The sequence below is a fragment of the Pyrus communis genome, chromosome 13 (assembly GCF_041283825.1).
Source record: "Pyrus communis isolate YQ-2024b chromosome 13, ASM4128382v1, whole genome shotgun sequence".
NCBI classification, from domain to species: Eukaryota; Viridiplantae; Streptophyta; class Magnoliopsida; order Rosales; family Rosaceae; genus Pyrus; species Pyrus communis.
Genome location: NC_142577.1, coordinates 5,328,651 through 5,341,891, shown reverse-complemented (window position 1 = coordinate 5,341,891; position 13,241 = coordinate 5,328,651). Strand labels below are relative to the sequence as shown.

The window sequence follows — 13,241 nt, the reverse complement described above, 5'->3', positions numbered from 1 at the left end:
ACAAACGATTGGAGCCTACCACGGTGGAAGGCCACGAAGAGATATTCAAAGCATCTCTCGCTTATCAACTTAATATTGATTTGGTTGAGGGTTTTAGGTCTCATCACATATAAACATACATTTTAATCCAATTAAAACATTTTGGTCCTATTACAACTATTGGTCCATATGATTGATTTAGTAGTATATAATACTCCCACTATGCTTTTAAAACGGTTTTTAAAGCAAGAGTATATGATACTACTAACATAAGGTTTGCATTCATTGATGGACTATATAGTTGCCTTAGGGCCTTAGGATGACTATGAACCTTTAATTCGATTCAACACGAGCCTAGTGTTGAATCTCGGTCTAGGGATGGTGATTGATTTTAGTTACGCGTTTAATCACATTAAGGCGTGTTGTCTTATTGGGCGTTGGACCCAACTACTCCAATTTCATGCATATCGAATAAAACAAGAAAGGAGTACTTCAAAGTAAATAAGAGCTTATGCTCTTTTACAACAATTGATCAAATCAAATTACTTTAAAGTAAAGAAGAGCTTATGCTCTTTTACAACAATTGATCATATCAAATTACAGCCAAAATTTAATCTACACATTCCCATGGTTCAAACAAATTTGAAACGTTCTTTCACATAGCTCAATTATAGTAGGCTTAGGTTCATAATCACCCTTTCTTTAATTAATTAACGCTTTAACTAATTAAACTTGAATGCAACATTTTCATTTGGTTTTTGTATCCATAGAATTGATTTAAATGGAGCTAAATGAAATGAAAATCCAATTCTCATTTAAAGAGACAAAACAATTTTGTTCTCTACCTAATTTGGGCCAAAATGCTATGACCTCAACTTGTTTGGGCCATAGTGCAATTAACCTCAACTTTTGGGCTATTTTGCAAAAACTTAAACTTTTGGAGTCACTTTGTAAAAACACAAAAGTCCACTACTTCATGTAATTACAACTAGAACCCAAAATTTCCACAAAAAAAATAAAACTTCATTAAAGGAGCAAAACAATTTGTCCTTTTAGTGATTTTGGACCTTTACGTAAAAACGTAAACTTTTGGGTCAAAATGCAAATACACAAAAGTATCAAAACTTTATATAATTGCACAAAAGCCCCACAAGGACCCTAATTGAGTAGGGTGGCTGATTTTGAAGCAAAGTAATAAAAAAAATTTCAAAGTTTTTGTAAGTGGGGTGTGTGTAATAGAATAAATCATTACACACCAACCCACTAAAATTTCTTTAATTTTTTCAAAATAAATATCTAATATATTTAAACATAAGAAATATTTCAAAACAAAAACTTTATGAAATAAATCAAAACTTTGAATCAAAACACCAAACCTTTTGTTCTTGGCAAGAACATATCAAGAACAATGAAGAACATTCATGAAAACCCATAAGAGCTCCATGAACATTCTTCACCCAAAAACATACCAAAACCACTCAAACTTAAGGGAAATAACATACAACCATACTAGGGTACATAGGGGTTCCAAAAGTCACTTTAAAACACTTTTAACAAGTCAAACAAGAACTCAAAATTCCACCCTTTGGATTTGGCCGAATTTCCCAAAAACATGGCACCAAATTTTAGCTCCAAAATTCATGCTCATATGAACTACATCTACAACATTTGAGATGGCAAATTTTCTAACAAAATTTACATTCAAAGAAGCAAGAATAAAGCTTGTAACAATTACAACATTCAAATCACAAACTATGAACTACAAAACCCAAAAGGATTCACCAACTACTAGACTTAGGCTCTTGATACCACTTGAAGGAATATTTGTGAAAAACATGTTCATTTAAGCAACATCAATAGCATGCAATTAACAATTAAAGGCGGAATCATGCTTGTATGCACTTAAAAACAAAACATTTACCCATGAAATTCAAAGCCTAGTAGATAGGTGAACCAAGACTCAACTCAAAACAAAGTGAGTTGAGAAATCAATACCTTTGTAGATTCCTCTTTGCATAAGCAAAGGCTAATCACCCAAAGAGAGGGCCTTCATTCCTTGCATCTTAGATCCATGGATTTGGATGGATGAAAAGGTTTCTCCAAGTTCCCAAAATTGAGAACCTCTAATGATTCATCACCAAGGCATAATGAAGAAGAAATGAGTGACCTTGGAGGAGTTTGATTGCTAGATGATCCCTCCAAGGTGGCCTAAATTTTAGAGAGAAAGGAGAGCTTGTGTTCTCATCCTTTCCCCAAAAATTACCATATGTAAATTTTAGGCTATAAAGTCCTTTATATAGTCCCTTCAAATAAGTGACCTAATGGACCAAAAGCCCTATTCTTCTAACATGGTAAGCCTATAGGGTTTATTGGGCTTTCAAGCCCTTTGTTTATTCAAGTTGTCATACAACTTGAGTTAATGGGCTTGACATTCAAATCCCATTGGGCCTTGCGGCCCAAAACTAACCCGAGGTCTTTAACGAACTTATTCGTTTGATTAATTAACATATTAATTAATCCTAGCCTTAGATAAATAATTAAACCATTTAATTATTCTTACTCATCTCTGTTGTTTCTTCAAACTCTACCTTACTCGGTGAACGATCCATTAGGTTCCTTTTAGCGAGGCAGTGGGCGATTAAAACTCTTTCTAATCGATTGTGAATTGAAACTTACTTTCAATTCTCCCGTTAGTGATAATACACTTTTAGGGCTTCCACAAACCATGGTTGACGCCTAGCAGCATGTCATGGTTACCCAAGCTAATCAGAAGAGGTGGAGAACCTATTCAGTTTTAGGATTACAAATGCAATACGGTCTTTCTCTAATACAATACTCTTGACCACATTGTTTGGTTTGATAGTTTATTCATGTCTACTATCCAATGTGAGTCTTGTGCTTATATGATTACCTTGAATGTGATTTGGAACACATTCCTAAATCTCATTCATACTTTGGCCAAAGATTCTTAATCATATCATAGAGTATTCTCCCTCAAACAGTTTGAAGGTTAGAGATCCCTTGTTGCGCATTCACTTGCCTCCATGGCTAAGTGGCTTAACCCCAATGATGCCATGGACACCCTCCTGATGGAGTGACTTTGACATAATCAAAGATTAAGGACCTAACCACAAGACAACTGTGATGCCTCAGGTCAAAAGACTAATTTGCATTATCCCAACCATGAGTTCTCATGTGACATGAATATGAGAACTCTTCGTTGATCGTGTTCAGTGAACTCATTCTCTATTGAGCACCTACGTACTTGTCTTGATGTCACACACACCAATGACTCGAGACTAGTCACTCTCCCTGAGAGAAGACATAACACGTACTGATCTTAACGGACTGTCAATGCCCAATTGACAATCCTATGATCAGGAACGTTTAAGATGTGTCAACGAAAGAATGGTCTCATGAATCTAACTTCTTTAGATCGCATTCTTCCAATCACATATTCCTTGGACTTATCGTTTAAGCATATAACATTTATATGAGACGGCTCAAACAATAATGTTTGCCCTTAATATTAAACTAGATTAGTTTAACATGTGAAATGTCCATAAAGTATTATCATATGATTGGTTTTAGGGCACATTTCCAACAATTTAGTCCAATGAATGTTAGTGAGTGCAAACAAATGCACCATAAAGGTATTAAATCTATAATCAAATACCCTTAAAATCCAGGAAGGGATCAACTAATTCCTTCCCCCATTCATAAGTTTATCAGTTCCTTTACTTCTCTCAAGGAACCTTTTGATACAAGCTAATCTACATCAAAGAGAAGAAGAGGGTTTGAACACGAAGCGTGGTGGTCAATTGAAGAGAAAGGCTACCACTAGTGCAATCCACGATTTGCGCTAAAAAAGAAATAAAAAGTAGAAAGAGGCCTATCGATTAATTTTGGAAGTCACAAACAGAATCCCCAATGTGTAGAAACAATTTCAATGCTTCATAAAATCTGGAAACAAGCATTGATGCTGTAAGAAACAAAAAATTTCCCCCTTTCCAATCTTTTTCAATCTCGTAAAGTTCCAGGGACAACTGCATCAAACGATGGAAGAAGAAAAAAATGACATCGCACTTCAAATCAAATTCCCTCCTGAAAGTAACGGAAATGATCCCTTCCTCCTAATCCACCAAATTAGGAGATCCGTGTCATTGAAATTTGATCCAACAGTTGAAGTTATTATAACTTTTAAAGTAGACCCCTGTTTATAGCCGTTGGATCAAATTTCAATGGCATAGATCCCTTGATTTGACGGATTAGGAGGAAGGGATCCGGAGAGGATCCCTTTCCGAAAGTAACAACCCTTTCATCTATACCTCAAACCCCATGTGAAGTTATGTACACAGATTAACACAATAAGCTCCTAGGTGGCTTTTGGTGCTGCATTTATGCAACGCCAGACACCAGAACCCGCACAGCCAAACTACACTTTAAACGACTCACTTTCTAACTTTTGTATCTAGTGTTTGGATTCGAGGTGATGACTGTGATCCACCGCCAAGTGCAGCGGCAGCAGATTCAACATGTGTGAGAAGATACTCATAGATCTTCTTCCTCAGCCTGTCAATGGTCTCCGCTGAAATATCGGTTGTTTCAACCCCTTCTTGAATAGAACCAATGTTATCCAACCAATCATTCACACTCTTGAGCTGAGTTAGCATTCCTGCTATTTGCCCATTATCTGAAAGAGCTGAAATGTCAACGTCGGCATCTAGGAACCTCTCCACAAATCCCAAAAACCAAGCTTGTGACTGCAGTCGCAACATTTTAGCCAAGTCAACAACCTCGTCCAGGCCATTTCCTTTATTCCATTCAGGCAGAGGTGGTGCCTGCGGCTTTAGATTGATGGTTGATCCCTCCCCTAGTCGGCGAGGGGTCCCTGGTGTCCCAAGCTTGGAACCCACCGTCTGGCGAAGTTTGCCTTGGGATTTTGTTGAAGCATTCTTTGTAGAATTTTCTAGAACTAACACGGGTTGATTTGCAGAGACAATATTTTGGTTTTGAGAGGAAGCTGAAGCTTGAACAGAGGTTAAACTGGACTCTTTATTAAATACAGCAAAAGATGACAGATTGGTGGCTAATGCAGCTTGTACCCAAGATGTTGCCTGTTTATGTCTGTCTGAAGCTACCTTCAGTACTTCTTCTGATGGGGGGGTTTCTTCACGGTCTGGGGAAGAACCAGCTGGCATGATTTTGGATAGAGAATCAGCAACTACGTGAGCATTATTCAAACTAGTATGGAGGGCAAGAAACTGCTCTACTGCAGGCCGAGGGTTGTCTTCCTTGGCAGAGGTACTTAGCTCTGAATATATGCTGCAGGACAGAGGAAAAAAGGACAAAAGAATTGTCAGACAATGAACTAGAGTACTTAGACAAGAACCATGGAAAAATTCACATCATATAAAATTCTGGAAACATTATGCCTCCACAAAAAAACCTAATAGAAAAAAATCACGGATACGCAGATTAATCTTGGTCACAATTAGAAGTATAAATGAAAGATGAGAGAGCTATGGAAGAAGTCACATAATTGAGTACAAAATGTCAAGAAAATAATCCAGGATTGCATTTTCCCCTAGTTTGATGTTCCCAAATTCCCTATTAAAAAGCTTTCGATACCTAAGCATCTGTGCCATTCATTCCAAAGTACAAATCAAACTTTCACCCACATTCTAGTGTCCTATTTCAAGCACAGGCTATTCTTGATTGTACAACAAATTCTCTCTAAACCATAAAGCACGGACGGCCGAATACCAGGTTATTGAAAACTTATTAGATTGGGTAAAACACTCTACCCTTATGTGCTGACCACCTAGTTTCACAAAAGCAATTTTTATAAAGCTGCATTTTTCTTGATCATGTCAAGGTGTTGAAATAGTCACTTCTGGGTATCTTTTAATTATTCGAAATTCTAATCCATCATTCCCGGACCTAGTTTGAGTATATTACTGATATCACAATTCATGTATTTTCTCAGTGTTATGAAACAAAGTACAATTTTGAAGTGATAAGTATACTACGATTCATGTATTACTGATATCACAATTCATGTATTTTCTAAGTATTTTCACAATTCATGTATTTTCTCATGAGAGTATACTACGAAAGTAATAAGTATATATACCATCAACAAAAACGCAATTGAAGTGATCTAGCTGACTCATGGATTCCCTAAGGATTATATCTTTGCATTATACTGTCAATAACTACTAAAAAAATAAACATAACACTACGCTACTCAGAAAGTTCTATTGACCGTTCCATATCTTATTGTCCAATAACTATATCATAAACAACTTTACTTCCTTAATTCGACTCGTTTGTTGTACTCAGATATATTATGGAAAAGAATGGACAAACACAATACGATGTAGTTATAACTTATACCTCAAACATCGTAGTAAGTTCTCTGCAGCAGAAGCCTCCTGCATCGCCTCTATTGCTGCCATTTGTGCAGCATCCCTGTGCCTCATAACTTCCTGTGATAACAGATTCAAAAGTATATAATAAGAAAAACGAAGTGCTGAGCTGTAGAACATAATATATCTTCAGATACCAGAAAAGATGTCACTAAAATTCATTCCTAAGGTAAAAGTTAATATCCTTCTCAGACTTAAAAAGGAAATTCCCATTCACTAACTTGGCTCCTATTTAAGAAAATAGGGTCAGAAAGACAATGCGCGCAAAGCAGAACAAAAACTAAGAAATTAACACAAACTCATAACCCTATATGCACGAACAATTTGGGACCACAGCTATCTGGTCACTTCATTCTTTTATAAGATTCTCTAGTTCACTTCAGCAGTCTCTACGTAATGAAATTTCAGAAGGAAAGCACTGTAGTTCATCGAATAGGCAGGAAAATAACGATTTATGCAAAGACAATTACCAAGATCTAAGATGTTACAGAAGATATACCTTTCCAAGCTTTGCAACTGACGATGGGAGCGAAGCCCATGGAACTCCATCAGTCAATTTTCTATTATTTAAGGAAACCTTGACCAAGTTTCCAGGAAATCCATTACTGGTTACATCTGAAGATTTCTTTCCAACAGATACTCTAAGTTTACTTGACCTGTCTAGATCACTCAAAGTTCCATTTGCTGTAACTTTCTTTGTTGATGTTTGAACTTTACTCTCCTCCTTCAATGACTTTGCAGATATCTGGGTCCTATTGTCCTCTTTATATGGCAACCTTTCAGTTGAGATACTTTTTCTAGGAGCCTGGTAAAACCGTGTTTTTTCTTTCTAATATTAGATATAAGAGGACAAATAATACCTAACATTGAATTACTTCCCACATCTTTTGGAACTACAACAAGATCAAATGAAAACCAGTGAGAAAAGACAAAAGAGTTTTCAAATCCAATTCATAAATGCTGGCACATTTAATTTTGAGTTGCTTATCTCCAAATCAAAATTTTCTCTTTGAAGATCCACCTAATGGGAAAATTTGGGGTGTTTCGTATCAATTTGAAAATGATTTATAGTTTAAAAAAAATGATGAATGCAACTAAAGTACTTATTATTCATTAGTTTGAAAAAAAATTGGATCCAAGAAGGATACCAAACGGGGCCTCCAAAGAAATCATTATCAAATACAGAAAACAAATAAAAATAAATCAACCAAACTTACATGTACACAAACAAACATCCAGTAAAACCTAAACTGACACAAATTCCAATTCAAGATTCAAGAATTATTGAACTTACAGACATCCGAACGTCTAGCTTTGAATCATGTGCAGTAGCCCTCACTTTTGAACTCTCTTTAGTCTTCACCTCCATATTTCCTTCCCAGCTCTTCCTCAGGGCCTTGGCCCCCAGCTCAAACCCCTGAACAAAATTCTTTTTCGGGTTTCCCACCACTGATCTCCTCCCGGGACTCGCCCCACGAACAGAACTTGCCTTTTCCACCACTCCCACCTTTGGTATTCCCTTAACTTTTGCATGATGCTTGACCCCATTTGCAAATTTCTCAATAGAAGTCGGCAAAGAATAACAACTTGATGGAGATGACGGGATAGACCGTGAATTCAATGACTTCATTCTCGGCAAAGGTTCCCTCTTAATATCTATAGTTAATGCAGGTTTTGATGGCTGAGACTTTGATCTGTCAAAAGACCCTATTTTCTTATCCAATTTATCCGCCTTAGCACTACTATTCGACCTCACTAGTCCATGTTTATCCCTTTCTCCGGCATGACTATTTCCTAATACCTTAGACTCAGACTGTACTTTCTCTAAAGTTTTCGAACCAGAAGATGAATTATTGTTCAGAAAACCAAGAGAATGAGTTGCAACGATGTCTTCAGGGCTCCCTACGCAAGAGTGCCTCCCTGGCACAGGCCTAACCCCATGGAGAATGGGGACCGGGGTGGCAGCCTGAAGCCGGTCGACATGAATAAACTGACCCAGTTGAATCTTATCACTGAGAATTAAATCATCATGTTCATCAGGGAGAGATACATAGGTGGCATGAGAGGAATCTGATACCTTAAGATAGAAACCTTGGTTTGGGAAAAGCTCACCGCCTGCAAGCGCCGGAACAATGCTCACCACTTGCAACAGAGACGACCTGTGCTCGCCGGCGACTTTGACATCCGTGTTCATATGCTGTAGCAGCTTGAGGAGCACGCCAGGGACAAGATTCGCCATTTTGGACGCCCCCAATTGGCATCAGAGGTAAAAATTCCAAACCCAGATGAAAAAGCTTCAAGCTTTCACGCATAAACACACGAACACTGCACAAGAAATGGTTTTTCTCCAGAACCCAGGTGGAAAATTCAACGATTTTCAACACCCAGAAGAGAAAATCACCAAAAGGAAAGGAAAAAATAAGGGTTTTTCTCAATCCCCAGATGGAGAAAAAGGGTTTTTCCTAATTTTGTCTTAGTTCAAGAATTTGATCTGTGTGGATTTTGACGGGTACGAAAACGTGAGGAAACTTCAGAAGTAAATGAAATTTGTTACCAAAGAAAGGGTTAATCACAGAAAACGCAAAGTATTGCAACACAAGATTATTGAGGTAACGGTAGGTGAGAGCTTTTGGCAGCAATAACGGTGAACATCTTTTTCAGGAAAAGGAAAAAGAGGAGAAAATTAGAGGGCACCCCACACACCAAGTTTTATATTCAAATTAGATCAAATCATCAACAAAAAGAATTTAATAAGGAGGTTTAAACAAATGACATTAATGACGGAGAACATCACCAAACCCACCCAGAAGAGCAAACAACATATTTTGTTAGGTAAATAAAATATGTGTAATGCAACCGAAATAAAACCCAAACGGAGGGAAAAGAACCGGTTTTGGGAACATTGCTTGGATTTTATTATCTTTGTTATTTGAGTACTACGATCTAGTAATATTTCTTTTTTTTTGTAAGTAAGATGTTGTAAATTTGATTTTCGACAAAAACAGATTTGGACCACATTATTGCTAAAGAGAGATAATATTATTTGTTAAAAAAAGAATTATTAAACTACATTAGGAAGAAAATTCCAGATCACAATAAAGATTTAGAAAGCAACTTTTTAACAAGACCAAGAAGATGGGCAAAAAATAAAACTAGACCAAGCAGGAACGATGAGGAAAGTACAGGTGGGAATGGGAATGGAAATGGTGTTGGAAATTTCTTTGCAGGAGACAAAAGAAAAAAATTGGTAAATAATTGATGCCACGCTTCATACATGGTTGAGTTGCAAAGAGCTGTCAGTGTCTGACACAAAAACAACACACATAAAACCTTGGAAATATCCTAAAGCGAGACCCACTTCCACTTGGGAAAATTGTTTTTGTACAAAACATGTGGCATACTGCATGCCATAATATAAGTAAAGTGATACAGTTGATATGTCTAATTGATAAGAGAATGTCTTACATGAAACTGACAGATTGACGTCATGATATCTTGTTTTAATAAAATAATGATATATGTAAGTTTTTAATATATAATGTTGTATTATTGAATAAAAAGTAAGAACAACACATGACAGTGAATTTGATGCCTCTCTAATTATATTATAATACATGATGTATCGTCTTGTAACATCTCTCCCTCCACTTGGGCTGCCTCTGCCAATCGAATTTCGATTGCTTGAGTTTCCAGAATGAATGATTCCAGGGATGAAAGGGTGTTTGTTCAGGAGCCAAGGAAGCCAAAAGGGGGCTTAGGAATTGTTGAAGCAACTTGGTGGGGTGGGTCTGCCTGGGTCAAGAATCTTGGCAGAAAACGAAATGTTTATTTTTTTATTCTTACAAAAGTATTTTATGAATTTTTAAATGATTTATTTTTTTATTTCGAATTTTCCAATATAATTTTTTGACTTTTTGTATTAAGAGTGTGCAGATGGGTGCATGTGGAGTGTTAGAATCAAGGTAAAAGGGGCGTCGGCTACCTGAAAAAGGTGACATCCCGAAGATAATTGTACCAGCTTCAAGTTTGCTAACCTTTATTTTATTTTCTTAATTTCTCCATGAAACATTTTTTTATTTTTTTATTTGGGTAATTATTTAGTTAGTGGGTCAGTAGTCAGTAGGTTCGCTGCCTCTGACGCATAAATTCCAGCTCTTTCCTATGGATAAAATTTGGAGTATTTACTTTTTTATTTTGTTCATATGAGATATTATTTATTTTTCTCAAGCTTTAAAAAATAAGGAATGTGTAAAAAAAAAATTAATTGAATCAAATAAAAAAGTGAGTACATAGAATATTTATTAGTGAGTACTTCAGTATTATCATTACTTTATTTCACTAATTATTTTTTAATATGAAAATGTTTATTTATATTTTAAGAAAGTAATAAAATAAATTGGTTGTAAACTCATCAGTATCGAGATTCAAACCTAAAATCTCGCTTACGAATAAAGAGTAATATCATTAGACCGTAGCATTAAGTAGCAACTTATCCAACTAATTGTTGATGGAAACATACTACATAATTTTTGTGGTTTATTTTAGAACTCCTCATACTGTTTTATAATTACGGAATAGATTCTAGAAATATAAATATTGGTTTTTATATTTCTTGATGAAAGTACTTTTAATATTGAAAAAAATCATAAATTCATGAATTGCATTTGAATGCATTGTATGGTCATGATACAATTTGAAATTACCATTTGCCCGGCGATAGTTTGCCTGTCGAACTAAATTTTATCACACAAAGTAACTTTACGTGACAAAAAAATAATTGATCAGGAAAAAATGGTCAATGTTTTTTTTTTTTTCAAAGACTTCAGGCAACAAAAAATTTCAACGAGCAAAGTTTCGTGCCAAGGGAAAAAATCGGCGCATATTATGCCACCTTTTGAACAACAAAAAACAAGTTCATCTGCAAATGTAATAATGCCTAACGAAATATTGGTCGGGCTAAGTGTATGGTTGTCGGGCAAAAACCCACGATGACTTGTCCTAACCGTACCAACACCTTTTTGTTCTACAACTTTGGTGACTTTGCCTGATGAACCATTTCGTCAAGCAAACCCCAATTCATTAAAATAGGTCATGTAGCCTTCTCCTTCTCGTTTCTTCTTTCCTAGTTCTCATCTATGCTCCATATTCTGCTCTCTCTCTCTCTCTCTCTCTCTCTCTCTCTCTCTCTCTCTTTCACTGATAGGAGCATATTTATGCGACTTAATTGGCTTGTTCTCATGCATTTATGTTGTGTTTCTTTAATTATTTTAGTCCTTTATGCCATTTTCGTGTGTTTCTAGGTTCATATGGCTAAGGAAGCAAAAAGGTGCATTTTGGAGCATTTTGGAGCAAAATTGGGCTTGGAATGGACAGCATATGCTTGGAGCAAAAGGATTGGACGAAATTGAAGGCCTTGTATGCACTTTAAGACATACAACAAAGGGCCTAGCCCATTCTCTTCCCAAAAATCCATCCAAGCCGTGCATAACCTACCAATTCCAGCAACATCCCTTTGCCGTGCATCACACATCCATTCCAGCTTTCCCCCTTCATCATGCACTCCAAATACAAATGTATTCTTCCATTCACTCTTTAATCATTCACTCACATGCTTCACCAACAAATAATTCAGCCACCATCCCTTTTTCCCATCCTTTGCCGTGGCTTTCCCACCATTCCCCACTCCATTCCAGCTTTCCACCAACCTAGCTGCACCCTACATGCATTAAGTAGTCATTCTTTTCATATTGTAGCCACCATCATGCATATATTCCCCCCTTAAGCTGTCACACATTCCCATTCATCACCCAAAAACCATCCCTTTGCCGTGCATCTCCACATTCCAGCTTTCCCCCTTCATTATTGCAGCCACCAACCAACCTAGCTGTCATTCCACATGCATTCCCTCTTTAATCATTCAGCCACATTCTCTCACATTCTCTCCCATTCTCTCCCTATAAAACCATGCAATTCATACACACTTCACACCATTCCCATTCCACACCTCCATTCACCACAGAAATTCTTCCACAATCTCCAACACACAAACCATTGCCGTGCACTTCCATTCCACATTCCAGCACCATTCTCCCCTTGCCGTCCATCCCCTTCCATTTCAACCACTCCCCATCCCTCCAAAACACTACCCCACCATCACACATCCATTCCTCCATACAAACACCACCCCAAAACCTTTCCTTAGACCTTGTGCCACAACAAAGAGGAGGAAAAGAGGCCTAAACGTTCATACAATTCAAGTTTGAGTTGTTGGAATTTTTAGGTGTTTCCTCTCCTTGATTTCAATGGTTAAATTTACTTATCTTTGTTTTGTACGTATGAGGAACTAAACCCCCCATTAGCTAGGGGGTGATTCGAAACCATGTTTATGCTTGCAATATGAATTGATTACCTTTGGTTGGAATTTCATGAGTTGTGGATTCAATTTGTTTAACTGTGTGATTGATAACTTATTTATGTATGTCTATTGAGAGTGCACGCTTAATTTTCATGCATGAATATGACGCTAAAATATAAGTGAGTTTCACCTAATAGTTATGAACTTATATTCACAAGTAGTGGAGGTTGCTTATAAACAATCGCGTTAAATGAATTCTTGGCACTAGTTTCATGCTCATCATAGTAACGAATGCCTCGTCAACACTTATAGTTTTCATGATGCTTAATGATCTTTGATTGTATCTTTATTGTGCTTTTCACGTAAAGGACTTTTGGAGAATGTTGTGAATTGCGTTGCGCTAATCCATCCAATTCATTAACTTAAGGAGAACTTGACGGTTAATTTAAGCGGACCTAATTAACCCGGGGTATTGA

General features: G+C 36.7%; 1 protein-coding gene across 6 annotated transcripts; it reads right to left on the bottom strand.

Moving 5' to 3' along the window:
- Positions 1–3,969: 3,969 nt before the first annotated feature.
- Positions 3,970–9,255, bottom strand: LOC137737305 (protein CORTICAL MICROTUBULE DISORDERING 2-like). Of its 6 annotated transcripts, XR_015955133.1 has the most exons (6): positions 8,523–9,044; positions 7,705–8,422; positions 6,910–7,215; positions 6,379–6,470; positions 4,294–5,304; positions 3,970–4,105 (listed from the first exon to the last, which is right to left on the bottom strand). XR_015955133.1 is itself a non-coding variant. In XM_088683186.1 (5 exons), the coding sequence occupies exons 2-5, from the start codon at positions 8,647–8,649 to the stop codon at positions 4,431–4,433; spliced, it is 2,217 nt and encodes a 738-aa protein (XP_088539312.1). In that variant the 5' UTR covers positions 8,650–8,901; positions 8,965–9,245; the 3' UTR covers positions 3,970–4,430. The 6 variants fall into 6 exon arrangements, 4 of the variants coding, with proteins under 4 accessions (XP_088539312.1, XP_088539313.1, XP_068332848.2 ...); XR_015955132.1 differs by having other exon boundaries at positions 7,705–9,244; XM_088683186.1 differs by having other exon boundaries at positions 3,970–5,304; positions 7,705–8,901; positions 8,965–9,245.
- Between the last annotated feature and the right edge of the window lie 3,986 nt (positions 9,256–13,241).

Bases quoted from the DNA above. Each gene is read 5' to 3' on its own strand.
- LOC137737305 (XM_068476747.2), bottom strand. From the start codon at position 8,649: ATGGCGAATCTTGTCCCTGGCGTGCTCCTCAAGCTGCTACAGCATATG. The intron at 7,216-7,704 runs GTAAGTTCAATA...CGGTTTTACCAG, and splicing joins AGCTAGACGTTCGGATGTCT to GCTCCTAGAAAAAGTATCTC. The intron at 5,305-6,378 runs GTATAAGTTATA...TCTGTCCTGCAG, and splicing joins AACTTACTACGATGTTTGAG to CATATATTCAGAGCTAAGTA.